Raw genomic sequence first — 22,184 nt, forward strand, 5'->3', positions numbered from 1 at the left:
GCTAACACTCATTTGGTTAAACTAACGCAGCCCCACGACTTCGTCAATAAAGGATAAGAAAAGAAAGTGTGCAAATGTAAGAAAGCTTTATATGGGTTGAAGCACTCTCCTCATGCTCGGTATGAGAAAGCTAACATTCATTTGGTTAAACAAGGCTTTTGTGACACTCCAATTGAAAGCACTTTGTATCTCAAACGTGAGGATAATCTATATCTCATTGTCGTTCTATATGTAGATAATTTGTTGATTACTAGTCCGAATGAGACGCACATTGTTGAATTCAAGACTGAATTGAATGCTTCTTTCAAGATGAAAGACTTGGGGGCCATACAGTTTAAGCAGTGTGATGGAGGTATTGCTTTGTGTCAAGCAAGATACATAGAGACATTAGTATGTAAGTTTGGACTTAAGGACTGCAAACCTATTGCTACTCCAATGGAAACAAATTTAAAATTGAGTCTTCATGATGCTAGGGATCTTGAGGATGTCACTCTTTACCAGATAGTTGTCAGATGCCTTATTTACGTAAGCAATATGAGGGAAGATATTTAATTTACAGTGTCCACACATCAGTAGATTTATGCACAGCCTAGGGTCTAAGCATTGGCAAGCTATTAAAAGGATCTTTCGCTACTTGAGTAGCACTTTACATCTTGGGTTGTTTTATCCCAAGGGGGGAATCATTGCCACCAGATTTGCATGCTTTTTTGGACTTAGATTGGTTGTTATGACACACGAGTGTCCACAAGTTTTTGTTTCATGCTCCGCAATTCATGCATATCATGTTTGATAAAAGTAGATCACACAAAGAGAAAACATCAGATTTGAACCTTCCCAATTTGCTACAACCATCTCTGATCTGGACTAGTGATGGCCTCTATGGTGGACCTATTGATCAGCAACTAAATTGTGTTGTTACTTGCCACCATCCAGCATAAACATCCCCATGGCTGCACTGCAATAGACCAAACCCCAATCTTGAGAGGCTACCCTGGATCAGCTGCTTGCCTCAATAATAGCAGCTTCTTGACGTGTTGATGATGCTCAAATCTCAGGATATCTTATAAACCTTAACAAGAATTGAGATGTTTTGAAAAGAGCAACAAAAAAATATGTTGTTGTAAATAGCATCACTATTAAAACTCATAGAAAATCTCTTGGAGGACGATGCGACAGACTGTAAAACTCAGGTTTGCTGTCATGGCGTCAAATTGCTACACTTCCTTAGGGAAATTGCATGTTAGCAGCTGCCCTAGAAGAGCCCAAAAGCATGGTTATCACATAGAAAACTGAGGTTTGTATCATTGCCACGAATACTGGGTGCTTTCAGAAAGGTCCAATTTGCAGCATACACACACGACCAGCGTGATCCTCAGAATACCAGCTACCTACAGGAATTAAATGTGCCATTGTACACATGAAGATCATTGTGAAATAATCCCACCCAAGGAATGGCTCAAAAACAAAAGAAAATTTTACATAAGCCAGTATGAAGGCAAGCTGGCATGAGAGTCAGGATGGTTCTCTGTTGGTAAAAAACATGGAGGGCTCAACACTTGATGCAAAAAATATTCACCACAGACCCAGGATGGGTCTCTGTTGGTAAAAAACAGGGAGGGCTCAACGCTTGATACAAAAAATATTCACCAGACCCAGGATAGTTTCCTAGAGGCTCCACCCTGCCACCTTCAGACAATACAGAAGGATCAACGAAAACCATCTGCACCTCACAGCCCACGACTTGAAACCCCAACCGACCCAATGAGAGAAGTAAACCCACAAAAACAACCAATGTGGCTTTGAAATACAAGCTCATAAAATGAATCCATGACAAAGGAGCTTTATTTATCCCTTATAACATTGGTCCAAATTGTACTCAGACTCCAACCACTCGCAAGGGGATCCTCTCTCAAGCTATATAGCTCTCTATGTAGCTCTTATAAAAGCCTCTGCCATTGGCGTAAACCAGTTATCCTTAAAGAATCGACCGTATCACAGTCCACCAGTGCGAACGGATTTACTAGGCTTCAATTTCCACACAATCATGTAATACCAAAACTCTCAATTCTCACCCAACAACCTTTTACACAAATGCCAGAATATGGGTTCAAGATGAGCATATGTCACCAGATCTCCGTAAAAGTAATAGAAGCCCACCCAATCAGCCCCAACCTGAAGGAAAGCTGTGCCTTTAAAACAGAAGCATAAAAAATGCAAAAAACAGAAAGCAAAGCATCCATAATTATTCACAAGGAGGCAAGGTAACATTGTTTGCTTCTTAAATAAAAGTCCATGAAGGTGACATTAACAGGCAAAGGTCAGGAACGCACAAGCAGCGAGACAACTTCAACATTGTTTGCCAAGATTCAGTGGGATCAGATGGGCTAACCTCTTGCAAACGCTTCACTTCTTCCTGAAGCACTTCCTGTGTATGCATTTGAGATAGAAGTTCTTGCTCTTTTCTTGAGAGGAAAGAGTTCTGATTTTGTAGTCGAATCAGCTGAATTTGCACCAAACAACAAGTCAATGTACCAAAATGATGATCCACACATATGGAAAAGTACAAAACCCCATGTACCATTGATCAACCTCAGAAAGAATACAACCCACCTCTTTTTGTAATTGGTCTGCTCCTGAATCAATCAGACCAGCTGTTAGCTGTTCATTAAAGAGCTCCAAATACTCGATCTTACTCATCAGCTCAGTCTCCCTTTGAAGAAAATCCTTCTTGCATGCAATCAATCCTTCTTCACTAGCCTTGATCTCGCCCTAGCAATCATATTTAAACCACATCTTTTGTATAATCAAGAAAAGCATGGAATTAGTGCAGATTTTTAGAACACAGTATCTCACTTGTAAGCAGTGTAGCCTCTCTTGCAATTCTAAGACAGCATTTAGTTCCCCCCTGTCATTGTTCTCCTTCAAGATAGCTTCGTCCTCACAAATCACTAAATGCATATTATCCTTCTCCAACGACGACGACTCCAACAATAAATTCTTCTTCTGGAAATCTTTTTCTTGTTTTTCTTGATGTATTAGCTGCTCATGCAACACACACTCCTTCTCTTGCAGCTTTTGTGTCAAATCATTACACAAAAAATTCGACGCATCAAGTTCTATCAAGGCATCCCTCAACTTTATATCCAGGCCTGTCAGTGACATTGACAACTGTTCCAGATTTTTAACTTTCTCTTCCATTATTCCAAGAGAGTTTTGGAGATCCGCCTTCTCTGCTTGAAGATCCTCAATTCTAGCCATTGCCTGTGATGCAGCATTCTCTTTCTTATCAACGATCAAAGATAATTGCTCAAGCCTTCTTTGCAGAAATTCCAAGGATGTAGACTTGTCCTGTTCGGCTGCAATCAGTGCTTCCTCTCCATTCTTTGCAGCTTGCTCAAGGCTCTTCTTGCAGCTCAGTATAGAATCTATTTCCAACCTTAAGGAATGTTCTCTATTGTTACTATCCTGTCGCTGCTGTTGCATCTGAGTCTCCAAAGAAGCTAACTTGTCTTGCATCGTTGCACACATATCAGTTGCATCTTGCAGCTCTTGCTCAAGACGTGTTTGATGAGTTTGAAGTCTATTGATTTGATTTTCATTAGCAAGACTCTCATCTTTAGAAGTTTCAATGATATGCCTAAGGTGGGCTTCGTCTTCTGATGTACTTGACAGCTGCCTTTCTAGGCTTGATAGCTTTTCAAATAATCCCGCATTGGCTTCCTCCAAATCACAAATCCTTGCTTGTAGTTCCCCCTGAATAACTAAAAGCTCAGTTCTTTTGCTCTCTAACATTCTATTTTCGGATGCACAGGAATCTAGGACATTTCTTAACCTTTCTAGCTCTGCCACCAGCTCTTCAAGTCTCTGTGTGTGTCTGCTGTTTTCAAAATGAGCTTCTTCCAGTTTCTCCAATACAGATGCCTTCTCTGCATCCCTGACGGAGCTGAAAATCTGTCTTTCTTCCAGTAAACTCTGAAGCCTTCCATCCAAAGCAGCTCTTTCAGCTTCGAGTTCAGCCAACTGACAATTTAAATTTTCAATGCTTGTGTCACGAGCTACAATGTCAAGGACAAGCTTGTCAATTTCCATGCCAAGCTGTACAACTTCTGCTTCTAATTGCGACCTGAGATCTGTTTCGTTCTCAATTTTCTGTAGCAATACCTCTCTGTCCTTTTCAAGAGCATGCACAGTGTCTTCTGACTCATCAATTCTGGGCATAAATAGAGAATCCAAGTTATTTGACTCTTCCAGTACTGCCTCAAATTTGATGGCTCTCTCATCTTTGGCATTAAGCTGTCGTGCTGACTGTAATTCTTCAACTTGAGATCCGAACCACTTAGTTTTTTGCTCTTTCTTCCCTGCCATGGCCTCCAACGTGCTTGAACTGTGCTTCCACTCCCCATGTTCCATTCCTTGCACCTCGGCATCACCAGATGTTTTGATAATCTCTAGTTTTCTGTGTGCATCAGAAAGGTCCTTTTCTAGCTTTTTGTTTGCTTCTGTAAGTTTCTCCACGACCTTGTTACTCGCCTCTAAAATCTCTTCAAGCTCTGTCAGTGTACTAAGTAGGTTCGCATTCGAGTCCTGTGTCTTATTGAGCTGCATCTGCAAGTTGGCATTGACCTCCTTCTCATACTGGATTTCTTCTTGTAGCAATTTAATCATCCTTCTAGAATCCTCCATTCTGCTAAAGTTATCATGACCACCACGTGTCTTGGGTGTCACCTTCGAAGCCTTCACCTGCTCTACCTCTGATTTTAGACTATCACATTCTGCTTCAGCTGCAGATAATTTCATCTTCAGTTCTGACCCAATCTTCGACTCATAAGCAAGCTTTTGCCTAAAAGTCTCCACTTCCACGGCAAGTTTCCGAGCCTGCCTCTCCCAGACCAAACTCTCTTCACGCAACTCTTGAATAGTCGCCTCAGCAGCTTCTAGTTTCTGCGGTAGGCCTGCCGCAACCCACGCTCCATAATCCTTAACTGGTGGGCTCAATTTGGCATTCATGAACTCGGCTTGTAAAAAATAAAGACAAGAAAGTTAGAATCCCTGCCTTGATACTTTGTGGGAAAAATTTGTTGCTTTCATGCCTGTTACATGAATCTTTACCTGCGGTGGAAAAGGGCCGAAAAAGTACATGGTTCTCCGGGCCAAAAGATTGCATTTCAGCACTTACATAACCTTTAAAAAATGCAGGACTGGCACTTTTGTCACTAGAATGATCAATCACGTCATAAGCGGGCTGTGAAGCAGCTATAGATGGAAGTCCATCCTGCAGAACAGACATACAGAACAAATGCAATCAGAGGTTTCAAAAGAATTACAATAAGTCTACAGGCTGAGCTGACATATACTTACATTATGGTGGGTACCTAAAAGCACACCATTATTCTGCCATACAAATTTGACGATATGAATAATAAACAACCGCAGTTACCCTTTAAAATGATTTCTTTCTTAATTCCAAGCAAAAACCTGTCTAAAAGTCAATGATGCTTCCCGAGCTGTAGAGCAGAAATGGAGAAACAGTTTACCCTGTGATGCCCCTGGGAAGCTGGCACGAACAATAAAGCAGCAACATTCTGACTTGCTGAAGACCCTACACTGCCAGATGTTGGATTTTCCGACATATCTGAGCTGCTACTATTGTCTTCAGAAACAGAGCCTGGGCATTCTTGGTCCAGCATGCTAATCCTTTGCCCTTCAAGATCCCTGGTATAAAACCATACAATACTCGGGAACTCACAATATTGAGATTTAAGCCAAGACTTCAAAATGACTCTAGGGGATAATCAGGTGATACCTGATGCTAGTTGTTGGTGTCAAGCACTGAATTTTTACCTACAAAATACAAAACAAATTATTCGATATCGCATAATGGCAACCTTGAATATCTATATCTCCTAATGGCTGAAATGTAAAATATCCTAGACCTATGAAATGAAATACTTGAGAGAGAGAGACAGAGAGAGAGAAGAAGAAGAAGAAGAAGAAGAGAATTTTAACGTCGTAGGAAACTATCCCACGAGACCTTAAAGATCTATCCGACGAGGAGAGTTGAACCCAAGAGAGAGAATGTTATATTAAACGTCTTCAAAAGGCCAAAATGACCTTTGAGACCCAAAAAGTTACAAATCCGGGGAATCTGATAAAGTGTCTGGAAGGAACTAATAGAAACTGAAAGCAAAAATGTTAAAATAGAACTGTAGGGCACTGAGGGGGTGACTAGGAGCTCTTTAGCAAAATAAAGATACAATCTCATGAGGGATCAGGAGGGTACAAACATCATCCTCGTCGTTGATGTCCAAGGATGTCCACCATCTGTCGCTGGTAGATCTCATCGATGTCCTCCATGGTTAAGTACTCTGACTAGGCGTCTCCCGTGCTGTAGTAGTGGTCCTAATCTTATGCGGTAATCTCCGTCGATGTCCTGATGCCCCTCGTAGTCGTGGGTGTCTGGATCTCCTGAGCTCAAGGGCTCAGTCAATCAATGTACCTACGGTATGGGTGGACTCTGAAATCCACCGTGGTGGCTGCTCCGCTGGCTGCATAGTAGCCAGTCTGAAGAAGTCTGCGATCCGTCTCTGGGACTGTCTCTCTCTCTCCGCCTAACCCCCTCAGCAAACCCTCTCTGTTGTCTACGCGGCTCTAAGAGATACAAACCAAGGCATCTCTGATCCTGGTATCTCATAACTCTAGACAATGATCCAAAACCCTCTCTGAAAAGACTGAAAACGGTCCCGTACATTGGACAATGGCATATGTAATGCCATTGTCCAATGATCCAAAACCCTCTCTAAAAAGACTGAAAACGGTCCCGTATCTCGTAGTACATTGGACAATGGCATATGTAATGCAGCTCTCTCTGGCTCCATATGACATAACTAACATGTCCTAGCCTCCGCTAGCACTCTTCTCAATCTACCAGTCTCCATCTCAAGCTGATGTGAAGATGTGCGCATCTGACCAATAGCACATCGTATCCCATGAGATAAATGAGTGTCCATGTAGCCAGGTCTTGTCACAAACCCATCCTCCGTAAACTGGAGGAGATGCTTTCTATAAAAAGCCATCTTCGTGCCCAACTCATGTATCGGCTATATCCATGTCAGTCTAACTGAATCAAGTCCTGCCTAATGAATTTGGTGATCTTTGTCCATGTGAGAGACAAGGAGGGTATATCAATGAGTTACAGAAGAGGGGAAGTCTGTCCATACTGAAGCAACCAAAACCAAGATGTCATTTGTGCGTACCAACAAGATGTATCTCCCTGTGACGCTAGCTGACGGGAGGACTCCAAGGCTAGTTGGACATATTTGTCTCTAGGAAGATCCCAGATACTATGCATGAAGGAGGCTGATCTAGATTAGTGCCTCCACCACTAATGGCCCGGGGGGGGGGGGCAGCTAGCTTTGCGCGAATTATCTCATGTGACACCACCTTCCCATCTCTCTAAAAAGCAATCTTCCCCTTTTCGCTTGCCACTCTGATATCTGGCATTGCTTCCTTCATATGGGCAATTTACAAGAGTGTGAGGTCGTCTCCAAGAAAAATACCCATCTTATTAAGAGTGGGTCTTCTCTTCAAAAACTCCTCCTCCGCTTCCCCTAAGTGCTCTTTCCTTTGAAGTTTCCCCCTTGCTTTCACTTTTCTTATTACCCACTTGCCAAGCCCTCGTATGCGTCGGCTTAACCACCCCCATCATAAACATGAAGTTCTTTTACCTCTTCGTCAGCATTATTTTGGTCTTTGAGTCCTCACATGTAAGAAACACATATGTCTCTTTTGCTCCTCTGCCAGTGTCAAGTTAATGATGGTGGGTGTGGGGTTAATTTTTTTCCTTCTGCCTTTTTTGACAACCTCGGTCCATTTCTCGGCCTCCTTTGCTTTCTTTTGGGTATTTGTAATTACATCCACCCAAGAGGTCGTCATTTCTTTGTTTTGCTCCCTCCCTTCTTTGATGGCCCATACTTGTTCTTTTATGGTGTTGAGCTCTTCCACTACCAAAGGTTGAAGTTCTCCCTCTTCAAGTGTACTTTGTGAGTGCACCTCTTCGAGCTCCTCCTTGAATCGTGCAATCTCCTAATCCTGGGCCGTCACTCGATTCTCGAGTGTCTTTATCGTGCCAAGGAGGTTGAGTTTGATTTAGTTGATAGTCTCTCGCATTTCATCTTTGCATTTTTGGGTGACAGCTTCAAGGGGGTCGTCCATGCGTCTAAGAGTGGAGACACCACTCTCTCTACAAACAATGAGCACAAGGGGCTCCTCGAGCCCAAACACAAACAAGGGCCGGGTCTATAGTGGCCGGCTGCACCTCAAAAACACTAGATAACGGGGAGCTCTCTAGCTCTACCCTCACAAATCACAACTAGCACACATCAAGGACCAAAAGAAGGCCTCCAATCCTCCATGAGCAATCACGCAAAACGACCAAAGCAGGGTTGTCCCTACTGGGATCAGCCGCCATACAAAACAGCCCACTACGGGGCGCTCACAACAGCCCTCTTGAAGGGTTTCCTGCACGCGAACAAGCCTGTGTGATTAGAGTTTCCTGCGCACGAACAGGCCTGAGTATTAAGGTTTCCTACCCGCGAATAGGCCTGCGCTGTCATGTGCACATCTAACCCTATGTGCATGTGAACAAGCTACTTCATGACAAGGGTTTAGTCAGTCTAGCCTAGGAAGTGTTCTGGCACCTTTGTGAGTCTGTTTGCAGACCGTGCATGTCCAGACACTTAGAGTAGATGCATATCCTCTGGTTGCACACAGCATAATCATCAACATTACCATCAGATTCCATCAGGAGCATTTTACAATGCAGAAAACCTATTTTCCCTATTTAAGCCATTTTTCACTTATTATTAATAAGTGACTTTGTTGGGAAACTGGGTAGGGCAATTTGGCCAAGTCAATATATAAGGAAACCTAGCGCTAGCACTTACTGGCAGAAGAGGCAGGAGACCACAGTTGAAGTACACCTTCTCAGCAAGACCGGCAAGGAGACCTAAAGTTTTCAGCCATCAAGACCAGCCAGCGTTTTCATCTATAGCAAAAGGAGCCTAGCATTTTCAGCAGTAGCAGACCACCCTAGCGAAGCAGTTCCAGTAGCGTTTTTGCATCAGATACAGATTCAGCCCTAGCGTTTTTGCACCAGAATTTCAGCCTAGCGTTTTTGCAGATCTCCGGCGTGATAACGTTTTTTGCATCAGCGTTTTCAGTTTTCAGTGTGTAGACTCCGTACCGCAGCCCCCAAACCCCGCAGATCTCACCTTCCCGCAGCAGATCCTCGCCACACGGTTTGATCAACCAGCGTTTGCAAATTCAGCCCGGAAAACGTAGATTTCAGCATCTGCGTTTTCAGCGCGTCGTCGTCGCAACGTCGTCATCAACATAGAGTCAAAATTCAGCAGATACAAGATTCGCAGATTTCAGCCATTAGCGTTTTCAGATTTCAGCCCGTCTAGTCGTCATCCTCATCGTCGTCGACATCATCGGCAAGTCCATTGCATTGTAGAGATTTGTGCAATCAATAGTAGACTGCTCTCGCCATAAAGAGTGGGGCCTTCGGAGGAGGGTTTGACAACATTCTGGTGTCGTATTCTTCTCTTTCTATCTCTCAGTCTCAACACCTTCATTCACAGTGTTTGCCACTTTGTTTGTGATCATTTGCACTCTCTCACTAAAGGAACGGAAGGCTCTCCCTTCCGTAAGTAAAAGGAACCTTGAGCACAGTTCGGAGCACTCATCTTGAGCAAAGTTCATCATTCACATCCATTGCGCCTTACATACGCTATAGGGTTTCCTGCAAATTACGCGAACCCTATGGCACAATACACAAACCCTAATGTAGATTACACAAACCCTAATTGCAGAGGTCGTGGGATACGAACCGTGATTTTGTCGACTCTGCCCAGCGCCAGCTTCTCCACCTCTTTCCCGCCTTTTCCTAGCCAGCACCTCAGATCTGAGAGAGAAACTATCGTGCGTGACCTTAAGCCTCTGTTGAAACCTACACGAACTGTTGTTTCTTGGAGCACGTTACCTACTACCTCTGTTGAACCCTGCGCGGACTGTTGTTCCCTGCAGCGCCTCCCTCTGCTACAACCCTGTGCGTCGTTGTAGCCCTGTGCAACTAGATGCTAAAGATCTCTCTTAGTTTCTGCCACCTGTCCGCTGCTGCATCTGACCCATTAAGATTTGAAGACTATCTTCTAGAAGACACGGTCTTTTAACCACAGCAGTTTCGGCTCACTAACACTTTTTTCAATAGCGGAGCCAAGACTACTTTCCTTTCGACGAAGTTGATAGCTAGATTGGGGGTGAAGCCTGAGGAGATGGGTCCCCATATGGATGCTTCGATGGCAACCCCTGACAAAGAAGTGACAGTTACCCCTTTAATAGGCAAGCTTCGGTTGCACGTCCGAGTATGTTGGGTAGGACTTTTCATTATGCCCCTTGTGAGATGTGATGTCCTATTGGCAATGCCATGGCACTACAAGAGTAGTGCAATGATTGATACCAAAGCAAAGACGATTTTACTTCGGCACAAAGGAAAGGATCTCACTCTGGATGTAAAACTCAAGGACGAGTATATCCCAGTTGTATCTGCTGTGGCAGTTTCTAAGTTAAAAAATCTCATAATTCTACTTACTTGACTTTTGTCCGAGATAGGTCTCAAGATAAAGATGATTCAAATTTATCTTCTTTGGAGACGGAAAGACTTGATTTGTTGAAACGATATAAAGATTGTTTCTCAGAGAGCCTATCGAGGGAGTTGCCCCCTAAGTGTCCTGAATATCATACTGTTGATCTGATTCTAGGGAGCTCACCTCCTAACCAACCCCCTTACAAAGTAAACCCGACACAACAAGTGGAGATCATGAGTCAAGTCAATGATCGTCTCGAGAAAAGATTGATTCAACCCAGTTCTTCACCCTTCTGTTCACCAGTTTTGCTTGTTCAGAATAAGGATGGATCTTGGCAAATGTGCATCGATTATCGTGCACTCAACAAGATTACAATCAAGAGCAAGTTTCCTATGCCCAAGATTGATGACATCCTTGATCTACTTCAAGGATCAAGTCATTTTAGCAAGATTGACCTTAAAAGTGGCTATCATTAGATCCAGATTGCTCGGAGGATGTTCACAAGACAATGTTACGTACCACTTTTTGGACTCTGAGTTTTCAACGATGTCACTAATGCTCCAGGTCCATTTAACCATATGATGGGCCGAATCTTTCGAAAGCACCGACAATTTGAGGGGACATTCTTCGATGATATCATTATCTTCTCCAAGTCGGAAACTGAACATCAAGAGCATCTTGCAAAGGTCTTTAAAACTTTGCAAGATCATAAGTTGATTATTAATGGCAAGAAGAGCGAGTTCTTCATGCACGAGACACACTTTCTTGCACGTATTATTTCTCCAGAAAGTGTCAGGATGGATCCAGCCAAGGTCGCAGCTATTCAAAACTGGCCACCTCTTAGGAACGTGCATAACGTGAGCACTTTCTTGGGACTATTTCTCACTACACAAGGTTCATTTACAGATTTGCAGAAAATGCAAACACTTTGCATGATTTGACAAAGAAAGGTGTTCCCTGTTCTTGGAAACAGACAAATCACAGCTTTTGAGCCTCTGAAAGAAAAGCTTATGACTTCCATGTGCTTCCCAATACGCATAAACCTTTTCAAGTACATTGTGATGCATGTGGCAGCAATTTAAAAGCAATTTGCAACAAGATGGTCATGTGATAGCCTATGACAGCAGATAATTCTCTAAGGCTGAGAGAGTTGCACACATTTATGAGAAGGAACTTCTTGCAATAATTCATGGATTATCTACTTGGAAACTTTGCCTTCTTGGAGCTGATTTCACAATTTATACCAATCATCAGAGTTTGTAATACTTCTTGCCACAACCGAAGCTATCAAAAAAACAGATAATATGGGCAAATCTTTTGTCTCGCTTTCTTTTCAGATTGTTTATGTAGAGGGGAAGAAGATTGTGGTTGAAGATGTTTTATCTCGCACCACTATTTTTCATCATACATGCGACAACAGTACACTACAAATCTCCATTTTCAAAGCGTTTATGAAAGCTTATAGAATGGTGAGGCTGTTCAAGATATGCTCTTAAAGAAGGATTTTTTATGAAGACGACTAAGTTGTGTGTCACACGCCAACTTAGACAAAAAGTGTTGATTGCATGTCATAATTCACCTTTTTCAGGGCATTGTGGGATTGAGGCTACATTAAAAGCAATAGATACTTACTTCTTTTCACCTCACCTCAATGTAGATGTGGCCACTTTTGTGCGTATATGCTTGGTATGCCAAAAAGTGAAGTATGACTGACATAAAACACCATGACTATTGTTACCTTTGCCGATTCCAAGTCAACCACGGGAGAGTATTGCTATAGGTCAACCATGGGAGAGTATTGCTATGGACTTTATTTTTATCTTCCGAAGACACAAGGTGGGCATGTTTGCATATGGAATGCTTCAATTCTTCCCAATGACTTTGATGCCTTTTTATCAAATAAACGATGAGGTAAATAGCACTCCTCCATTGATGCAAGAACTCTTTTCTTAATGATTCAATAGCATTCAGCAGTCTAGACAAACACAGAATTTATGTTTCTACCCAAACACAGGTCTCTATGCCCCCACACAAACATTGTGACCTCTACAGCAAATCACTTGTCTGCCTCAATCTAGGTCTGCCTTCATGCATTGCACTCTTAACCAATCCTTGTTGAAGAGCTTGAATAAGAGTATGTAAAGCATATTAAAAATCCATCTCTAAACGATTCGCATCACTACAATGAGTAGGATCACAAATGGAGAAAGACACTTCCTCTTTTGTTTTAATCTGTTTCGTTTTGATTATCTTTCATAACACTCTCATTACAATGCATCTGCAAAACTCTCAACCTTATTCAAGTCCACTTTGAACATGTTCGAATTGCAATTGAGTAGATGGAATGAGCTGACTTACATGCAAAATAGTGCCAGAGCTACAATTTCTCAATGGGAGAGAGACAGCCTCAGGTGACTCTGCAGCCACATACTCTGCAAAATTGATAGTTGCCTCTCCCAATATGCCAGCGCGAAGCGAGCCCTGTAACATTATAGCTTGTTGAGTAATGCAGGCCCTGACCAAAAATGCTACCAAAACATCACCCAGTGCTCACCATCTGAACATAAAGCTTGTACACTTTGTCATTGCATTCTCCTGTTGAAGGGTTTTGGAATAGCTTGGTGGACTCCACGACAGGGTCAGGCCATTGACAAGAGCCATTGCGAACAACTCCTCTCGACGTCTTGACCGTGATTCGTCCTGTCTCAATGGATAGCACTGAAACCACTAATTTGTCCCATCCAGACGTTGGCACCTGCGCAATCATCACCATCAGAATGCCCAGTAAACACAATGTCTATATGAAGTCAATGCAATCATGCTAGCTGACACTGGGTCATGAGCCTCCAGGCTGCATGCATATTGATGAGAGCTTACACGACTAGCATGAAAGTGGAGCCGAAAGTCGAACTTGGTTCCCTCTTCTGCTTTCCGCCTAAGAGGACGTTCCATCAAATTAGAGATATGATGCGGACTTTCATCATACTAGAGAAGCCAATGAGAGAGAACAGAAAAAGGATTCTCTTCTGTGAGCTTGAGCTGCTACAGGCGTAAACCCACTCCCTGAAGAGAGTCGATGAGTGAATATCTCGGGGCTGTGTGTGTGGGCAATGCGGCCAAGATCCTGCGCGAGAAAATTCGGACGAGCGTTTACGAGGCATCGTCACTTACAATACAAATTTTTATAATATTCCTGACGGAGACGGCCATGGTGTAATAGTCTATGCAAACTTCAAAGGCCAACAAGCTATAGCAAACTAACAAGCTATAGCAAACTAGAGTGCTTCATTAGTTGCATGTGTGTTGAATTGAAGTGAGGGCAATGGCAGATTTGGATGTGCTAATTTTTTTATTCAATCTCACTAGTGCATGCATAGCCGTCATACATACAAGATTATATTTACCATTTTGTTGTCTTCCAAACATTCCAAGAGTATAAGAGCTTGTGCTTTGTTTTTCACAAATCATTCTATCTTAATTGGACATGGTTTTGTTTTTAGTACACTACTATCTTCATGTCTCAATTTTGAGATGTCTAAATATTTCCTTGATTATTAGATTGTATTAATTATTTCGTTCAATCTCGTTTTATTGTGTACATTCTTGTCATTTGTGTAAGTGTGGCTGTGTCATTTGAAGATTCAACAAGAGCATACATCTTTGGAGAAGAAAATGGAGAGAGAGAGAGAGAGAGAGAGAGAGAGAGAGAGAGAGAGAGAGAAACTTGTCACCTCTCAACAAAGCATGATTCCTTGTTTTTTAAATGGTACCGTATCTAATATGTTACGATCATAAGTCCCAATTTTAATCCGGGTACCTCGCAAAAGAACCATAAGAAGGGTTAGAATTTATATAAATTGATGATACGGATCATTTCAAATATGTCCACTTCTAGATGTTGTTCTCTTTTTATGCTTGGAAAAAAAAAACCATGGAAGTCTCTTTGCATGGGGGAGTTTGCACAGTCCTCCCCAATTTTTATAATACGAGGGAACGTGCCATTCCCACGGTAGCATGAAATTTTCAATGCGTTCGTTTCATTGCGTCATTAGTAATGAGTAGGGAGTTTAGAGTATCTTATTATTTTGTTTCGGCATTCATTTGTCGATTGTCGTAACCAACATGATGTTGTCGGCTAAAGCTTTGTGAATGAGCTTGCCGACATACTTCCTACCTGCACCCATTGGTATATCTTGCAATCTCATTGTGGATCCTCACTCGTGTGAAGGTCTTGCGTAAGGCCACGAGCTTTCAAAGAGTTGACGAAACTAGAGGATGATATGATCAGATGATGGCATCGTCTTGATTACTCGCATTGTCTTGATTATGAGCATTTGGAGAAAATCCCTCTTGCATGTGTTTAAATCATCCCAAAGGACTACCAAGCACGATATATTTCCTCGATGGCTTGTGACCAATAATCTCATCCTAAATTCTCACACACATGTGAAGGTGTTGCTTCTTTGTCACGTGCATGTTGGGCATATCCTGCAAGCAACGCATTCAAAGTGACGACATACCAAAGAAGATGTCTATCAAGAACATTTTATGCTTTTATTACGGCACAAATTTGGCATACATATTGAACAAGATAGTTCCAAGCACACCTATCTACGACCAGCCTCTAAGTCGCAACAACATCTCATGCAAATCAAGGTGCAAGCATAAGTGCTTGGAGAGAGGCCTTCCCTTAAAGCGGCCCAAAACTTTGTCACAACAAATACGATGGAGTAGATTTTGTTTGGAGTGAGGCCTTCTCTTAAACCATCCCAGATCTTCCTCGCCACAGCCATGCTAGGCACCACTTTTGGCCTACATATGACCAAAGAATTGCCAAGTGAAACATGTTTTTACCAGTATCATGAATTATCTGATCCTTGTGAATGTCTTGCATACGGCCACATGCCTTCATGGTGCAAGCATAGGTCATTGCAATTGAAGAGAGACCTTTCTTTTGCATCTGGTTAAATAGCCTAAAGCTTCCTTCAATCATGGAGACAAGCTAGAGGAGGTGTCCTCATGTTGCATCCAGCAAAAATAGTTCAGGGCTTCCCTTGATGCGCATATCTTCTTATGAGAGCACTCCAAGAGAGAAATCCAAGAGACTTTGTATGGCAACCCTCACTTGTGATCTGATTAAAATTCACTAAGCTTTCCTGCCACAACCATGTTGGGCATATCTTGTAATCAACACAGGGAGGATTCCCATCAAGAACTTATGTGATGCAAATTCTTTCTCTGTTGATTGGGTGTACTCTGCGATCAATGCATTCCAAGTGAGATACTTTCCCAATAGGCAGCCCATCAAGACTCCTCGTGCTTTCATGAGCGTAAGTTGTTGATGCTATGAAGTTGTGAGCTTTTCCTATGCTACGAGGCGTGAAGATACGAAGCTATTGATTGATGCACGTTGATTTATTGATGCTTTTTGTCTATAAAAATAATGATGGTGCCATTTGAGAAGGCAAGACACGTGGATGAACGGCGTGAGAGAGAGATTTGAATCTGGGTCTATCGTTGACGAAGTAAAGAAATTAACAAAAGAGAAGTCTTGGTTGCCGCCTTGAGAGGAGCCTGTAATATATGAGATAGAGGCAGAGAGCTTGGAAGGTGGAACTTGAAAGCACTCCAAAGCAATTTAATTAGGGAGAGAGAGAACTTGGGAGCACTCAAAAGCCAACAAATTGGTCACTTGGGGTTTTTATTACATCTTGATTTTAAAAATAAAACATACACATAGAGTACTAATGCACCACCAAAAGTCACACCACACTGCACATGCATGCATCGCATTCCTACATAATCACACTCGCCATGTTTGCACGCTCGCTCATCCACTATGGGAGTCACTACATGGAAACACCCCACATAAGGGTATGAGAATGGAGAGAGCTTTTGGAGGGAGCTTTTTCTAAGCCTTTTACTGGTATAGTGTTTGCAGGGAGAAAGCTTTTCATGCCTATTTGGAGAGAGCTTTTTGGAGGAAGCTTTTTTTGTTATTTCACAATCCAATAGAATATTCAAAGTAACATGTGCATTGGAAAAAATTATGCTTCGAACATAGGAGAAGGACAAGAAGACACAAGCCACCATCTCAAATTATAAATTTCAACAAAAAGAATACAATATTAAATCAGTTGTTGCAGTTTGTGCCATACAATTACATATGGGCACTAGGAGATGTAAGTGAATTAATTTAATTACAATATTTTTTTATGTTGTACAATGACGGTTGAACACAGGATGTAGATCCTCATTTGTTAGCTTGCTTTGATGGATCAACATATTGTGGTTTAGGTCCAAGCCAAAGTAGCGAAGGAAGATGAAGTAAATATGCTTGCAGGTCATGTATGGTTGCTTTGTGACACTCATTCTGCGAAGTCACCACATGTACACATCGGGCTACTTGCAATACGAACTTCATACCTCTCGCCCCGCACTTGTGAAGAAGATGTCTCCAACATGAATTTTTCATGAAGGCCTGCCCTCACGAGAGTGTGCATCTTTCACCTAAGTCTAAATGTCGCGATCCGTAGTGGAAATGATGGCAAATATCTCGTTGTTCTACAACCCCCATAATCTACAAGATTGACCATGGCAAATCTTGTAGGGCAATCCAGCAACAAAGGTTCCCCGCTAACATTATTAAAACAAAAAACTCACCTTCCATGATGAAGAGGAAGCCATCACTGGTAGAACTTTCTAGAGCTTAGTGGCTGTCTTCTCTCACTCTCTCTCTCTCTCTCTCCCTCTTTTTTCCTCTCTCGGCATTCCACTTTTTCTCTCTCCTTTCTCTCACTCTCTACAACTCTCTATCTTTCTCTCTCTCTCTCTCTCTCTCTCTCTCTCTCTCTCTCTCTCTCTCTCTCTCATGTCTCTAACTCTCCCTCTAGTTCTCTTTCTCACTATCACTCTTCCTCCATTTCTCTTTCTCCCTCGTTCCCTCCAAGTCAATCTCTCTCTCTCTCCCTCTCCCTCTCTCTCTCTCTCTCTCTCTCTCTCTCTCTCTCTCTCTCTCTCTCTCTCTCTCTCTCTCTCTCTCTCTCTCTCTCTCTCTTTGTGTGTGTGTGTGTGTGTGTGTGTGCGCGCGCGCTTCTCTCTTCTCAATCCCCCTCTCTCTCTCTCTTCGTATCTCTCTCCCACCGACCCTCCATCCCTCCCCCTCTCTCTCTCTCTCTCTCTCTCTCTCTCTCTTGGTTCATATAAAGAGGTTGCCATGCATGATATCAGAACGATGGCTTAATTGTTGTTTTTCTTAACTGCCATATTTGATAAATAGGGGTTTTATTTTAGGCGCAAGAAAAGTGAAGGGAGATTACTAGCACCGTTGTCAGGTGTGCAAGGCATGTGGATGAGAAGTCGCCAAGGTTTGCATGAAAAGAGGGTGCATGAAAGAAGAGCGTTGTCTAGCAAGTAAACAAGAGGTGCCTCCAATGAGATTGGTATGCATGAGGAAGTGGATCAGCATTGCATGATGTGTGGAGTGGCGACCACGGAGAGTTAAGGCCAAGAAATGTTGTTGATGTTGAAGACGGCCTGCAACACCTCATACAGAATCTAAGCTTTTCGAGGGATCATCACTACCTACTTATTAGGACGATGGGGAGGGAGGGACCATGCTACTACGCAGAGTTGATTTTTTTTGCATGATGTGGGTTGGGAGAGCAGCAGAGCATGTGAAGGGGTAAGTCAATTGAAAATTTAATTTGAGTGCATCGTTTTTTTTCAAGTTGAGACTATCTCTTTCTCTCTCTTCCTCTCTCGTTCAATCTCAATGGGCGCTAGCGCTCGCATTGGCAAGGAGCTCTCTGTCTTCCTCTCCGAACATTACGTAAGGGGTAACTCTCTCTCTCTCTCTCTCTCTCTCTCTCTCTCTCTCTCTCTCTCTCTCTCTCTCTCTCTCTCTCTCTCTCTCTCTCTCTCAAAAACGCAGCCGTTTTTTGACCTAGTAGACAACAATTCACTCTTTTGATCATAACTTCATTATCCTAACTCCGATTTGGGTGATCTATAGCCTCAATCGAAGAGCACAACGCCCTCTACGCATTGATGTAAAGAACAAAATTTTTATAGTTATGGAAGGAGTTTTTGTAGTAGCATTTTCAAAGTGAACATGTTCAAAAAAGTTGAATCTCATCTCTTATTTTACATACGATGTCTTCCGGCGCTCGCAAGGGTTCTTCTTCTTCAACAAGGTTCACAACCATTGTAGAAAATGATACAAAATCTCCTAAGTGTGGAGATAGCAACACAACCACCCAACCAATGATATCGAAAACCATGATCATGGCATACTTGGTATCCTTGCAAGAGATCGTAAACAAACAAGGCGGAGACTTATGGAGAATGGCACGCTAAGGGTACTTGTGATTGAGAATGAGAATCTCAAGAGGACACTTGAGACGCAAACAACATAGTTGATGCAACTTGAAGATGAAGTCAAGGAATGTAAACGCTCTCTTGTGAACTTGAATGCTTTGAAGGAGTGCATGAGCAAAGTAGAGCATGACCATGTATTGAAAGAGGAGAAATTTGACACCATGAGCCGGAATGTATGCGACATGAAAAATGTATACACAAACAAGTCTTGGACTGATGTATGTGGTAACAATGTGGTTCCTAGTTCCTCACTCATGCAAGCTATGGTTCAAACAAAGAATGTTGAGAAGGTGGATATGGAGGAGTTGAAGGAACGGAAGCGACGTTCCAAGAACATTGTTATTCGTGGAATTCCCAAAGAGAAGTTAGAGACACCTCAAAACCCACTTTGGCATGTCCGGAGTTATGGTCTATGGAGCACATAGAGTGGGGAAGCAAGGAGCTCCTCGCTCGGGAGAACGGCCAATTGTATGCACCATGTCGGATGAGACCAAACGAAAGATTATCCTTGATAATAGTTGGATCTATTTGAGAGATACAAAATGTTTTGTATGTGAAGATGACACTATTAAGCAACAAAATATGCGCTACAAGGCATATGATGAAAAGATTAAGAAAAACAAGGAGATCTCTCACGAAGAAAATGTGTCCAAGGAGGAGGCAAGTCCCTCGAGCAAATAGGGATGCATGCCTATGAGACCGAGTTACAATTGAAAATATGATTTTGGAATTATAACGGATACCCATGGAATGCGAGGGTTGGCATTGATAAACTAACAAGCAAAGCCGATGTTGTAGTTCTTGTTGAAACTTGGGAGCATGATACACAAAGGATTAACGGCTTGGAGGATTACAATGTACATTCATTGATGTGGTCAAATAATCTCAAGCAACGAAGAGGGTAAGGAGGGGTGGTATGTATGGTTAAGAAAGGACTGGAAGATTTTATATCAATTGTGAAAGATGACAAGTACAAACGTTATGTATGGCTGAAAATTATGACACCAAAAAGAGCACCCATTTTTGTAGCCGGTTGCTACATTCCTCATCATGATTTCCTCTTCTATGCTTGCATGGATAGAGATCATCCATTTTTTGATTTAGAAGAGGGCATTGCTTATTTCAAAGGCGAAGGTGATGTTACTGTATTTGGGGATATGAATGCTCTCACAAAAACATTGCAACATTATAACAATTTGATATGCCATACATTTCAAAGGAGTTGGAGGAGGTTCACTTGTATGATCGTACTTCAATGGATGAGAAAGAGCCGGATCACTATGGAAAGTTACTTTTACACATGTGTAATAGCACGGGTATGCTCATTGCCATTGGTGTATCTTTATGGAGTGTAACCAATGGATTTACATGTAGGAAACATAGGGGACAGTGTGATTGAGTATTTGCTACTCTCCGAAGCCATCATTTATTGCATAAAGTGTTTAATCTTTGGCCAATGGACCCCGAAATCCGAGCATCGGACCTTATCTATTAACCTTTCATGTGGAGAATCAACTAAGCATAATAATCTCAGCCAAAGGAAAGAGAAATTATCACTATGTATGGATTGCAAACGGACACCAATGTACATTGAAATGGTTGAGCAAAAGTTATAAGAATGCTTTGCCATAAAGTATCTCCATGGTATCAACAAAGATAGATCACGCAAAAGGTGGCTTGATAAAGAATGTCAAGATGCTCGAAAGTCCTTGATAAAGCTTGATGCAACTATGGATAAAGACAACTGTTAAAGTCGTTTGCATACATACAAGGCATTAATTCAAAAGAAGAGGCGAAGATGGGAAGTAAAGCAACAACTTTTTCAAGTCCAAGAAAAGGCACGTGCATGTGGAAGATTTTGGAGAAACTCGAGGGACAAGTGGTTGAGAATTTTGGTAACTTGAGTCTTGTGAATATGTACACACATTGTAAGCAATTATATGAGCAAGCAAATGCTGAAAAAATGCCGTTTTATGGTTCACTCCCATGTATGCCCTCTTTTTTTACTATTGAGGATGTATACGGTGGGCTTGAAAAGTTGGCCACTCCCAAAGCGGGGGAACTTCAAGGTTATTAAGCCGGAGATAATCAAATGGACGGGAGATTTTACCCATGAGTGGATGTGTGATATGTTCAACATTGCACTTCAACATGGTATGCCTTATGATTGGAATACTAATTGGGTTAAGCCTTTGCATAAAGGAGGGGATGTAAAGAATGTAAACAACTACCAGACTATAATGATTGGGTCTCTTATAGCAAAGTTGTTTGGGTGCATAATGGAGATAAAATTGAGTGATTGGGCTGAAAAGGATGACAAGTGTGCAAAAGGACAAGCGGGTTTTTGTCGATGCCATAGCACCATTGATCATCTTGTCACACTCTTCGTGTTTTCATGGAGGAAAGTCGGTTGAAAGACAAGCGATTGTTGTTTTGTGGACTTTAAGAAAGCCTTTGATATGATTCCACATAACAATTTGTGGAGAAGGATGAAAGAACTCCAAGTGCCAAGCGAGTTTATGCTTGCGGTTTCTCGAATCTATGAGAAGGTGATTTGTCAATTGCGCATGGAAAGAGAAATTTCAAAAAAAAAATTGTAAGCACTATTGAGGTTAAACAAGGATGTTCATTGTCACCAGCTCTCTTTGGTCTATGCAAAGATCAATTGGAACAAATGGTACTTTACTTTATGAAAGAAGAAGGCATTGAAGAGGTCACTATTTGCACTGCGGTAATCGTGCTTTTGTTGTATGCGGATGATGTAGTGCTTCTAGCACACACTTTAGAAGATGCACAAAAGCTTATGGTTGTCCTTGAGAACTTTTGCTCGCATAGTGGGCTGAGTGTGAATGAATCCAAAACAAAGGTTATGCTTGTGAAAACCAACCATAAGGAGAAGCCATGCATTGTGTACAACAATGAGACACTTAAAGTTGTTGAGAGCTTTAAGTACCATGGCCTTGAGGTTCCGTCCAATCACAAGTGGTATGAATGTGCTATGCGTCGTTTGGAAGCGGGAAAGAGAGCATATTATGCACTTGAGAACATGTATAATGTGGAAAACATCAAGTGTTGGGTTCTCAAGAAGTATCTTTTTGATGCATTGGTGACACCGGTTCTTCTTTATGGAGTTGAAGTGTGGGGCGGGAGCATCTCAAA

The 22,184-nt window shown here is 42.1% G+C and overlaps 1 protein-coding gene across 2 annotated transcripts in view; it reads right to left on the reverse strand.

Moving 5' to 3' along the window:
• The window catches only part of LOC147458556 (uncharacterized), a 39,559-nt gene extending 25,726 nt beyond the window's left edge, over window positions 1-13,833 (reverse strand). Inside the window, exons 1-10 of one of the 2 annotated variants that reach the window (XM_086513210.1) lie at window positions 13,524-13,833; window positions 13,201-13,401; window positions 13,005-13,127; window positions 5,804-5,841; window positions 5,535-5,712; window positions 5,359-5,391; window positions 5,110-5,272; window positions 2,854-5,015; window positions 2,611-2,769; window positions 2,390-2,500 (exon numbers count right to left, since the gene is read on the reverse strand). In XM_086513210.1, coding sequence (XP_086369336.1) covers window positions 2,390-2,500; window positions 2,611-2,769; window positions 2,854-5,015; window positions 5,110-5,272; window positions 5,359-5,391; window positions 5,535-5,712; window positions 5,804-5,841; window positions 13,005-13,127; window positions 13,201-13,401; window positions 13,524-13,598 — 3,243 coding nt within the window. In that variant the 5' untranslated portion in view covers window positions 13,599-13,833. The remainder of the gene's footprint in view (window positions 1-2,389; window positions 2,501-2,610; window positions 2,770-2,853; window positions 5,016-5,109; window positions 5,273-5,358; window positions 5,392-5,534; window positions 5,713-5,803; window positions 5,842-13,004; window positions 13,128-13,200; window positions 13,402-13,523) is intronic. The other variant, XM_086513211.1, reaches the window with a different exon arrangement.
• Between the last annotated feature and the right edge of the window lie 8,351 nt (window positions 13,834-22,184).

This window comes from Adiantum capillus-veneris, chromosome 5 (assembly GCF_014529385.1).
Source record: "Adiantum capillus-veneris isolate H3 chromosome 5, ASM1452938v2, whole genome shotgun sequence".
NCBI classification, from domain to species: Eukaryota; Viridiplantae; Streptophyta; class Polypodiopsida; order Polypodiales; family Pteridaceae; genus Adiantum; species Adiantum capillus-veneris.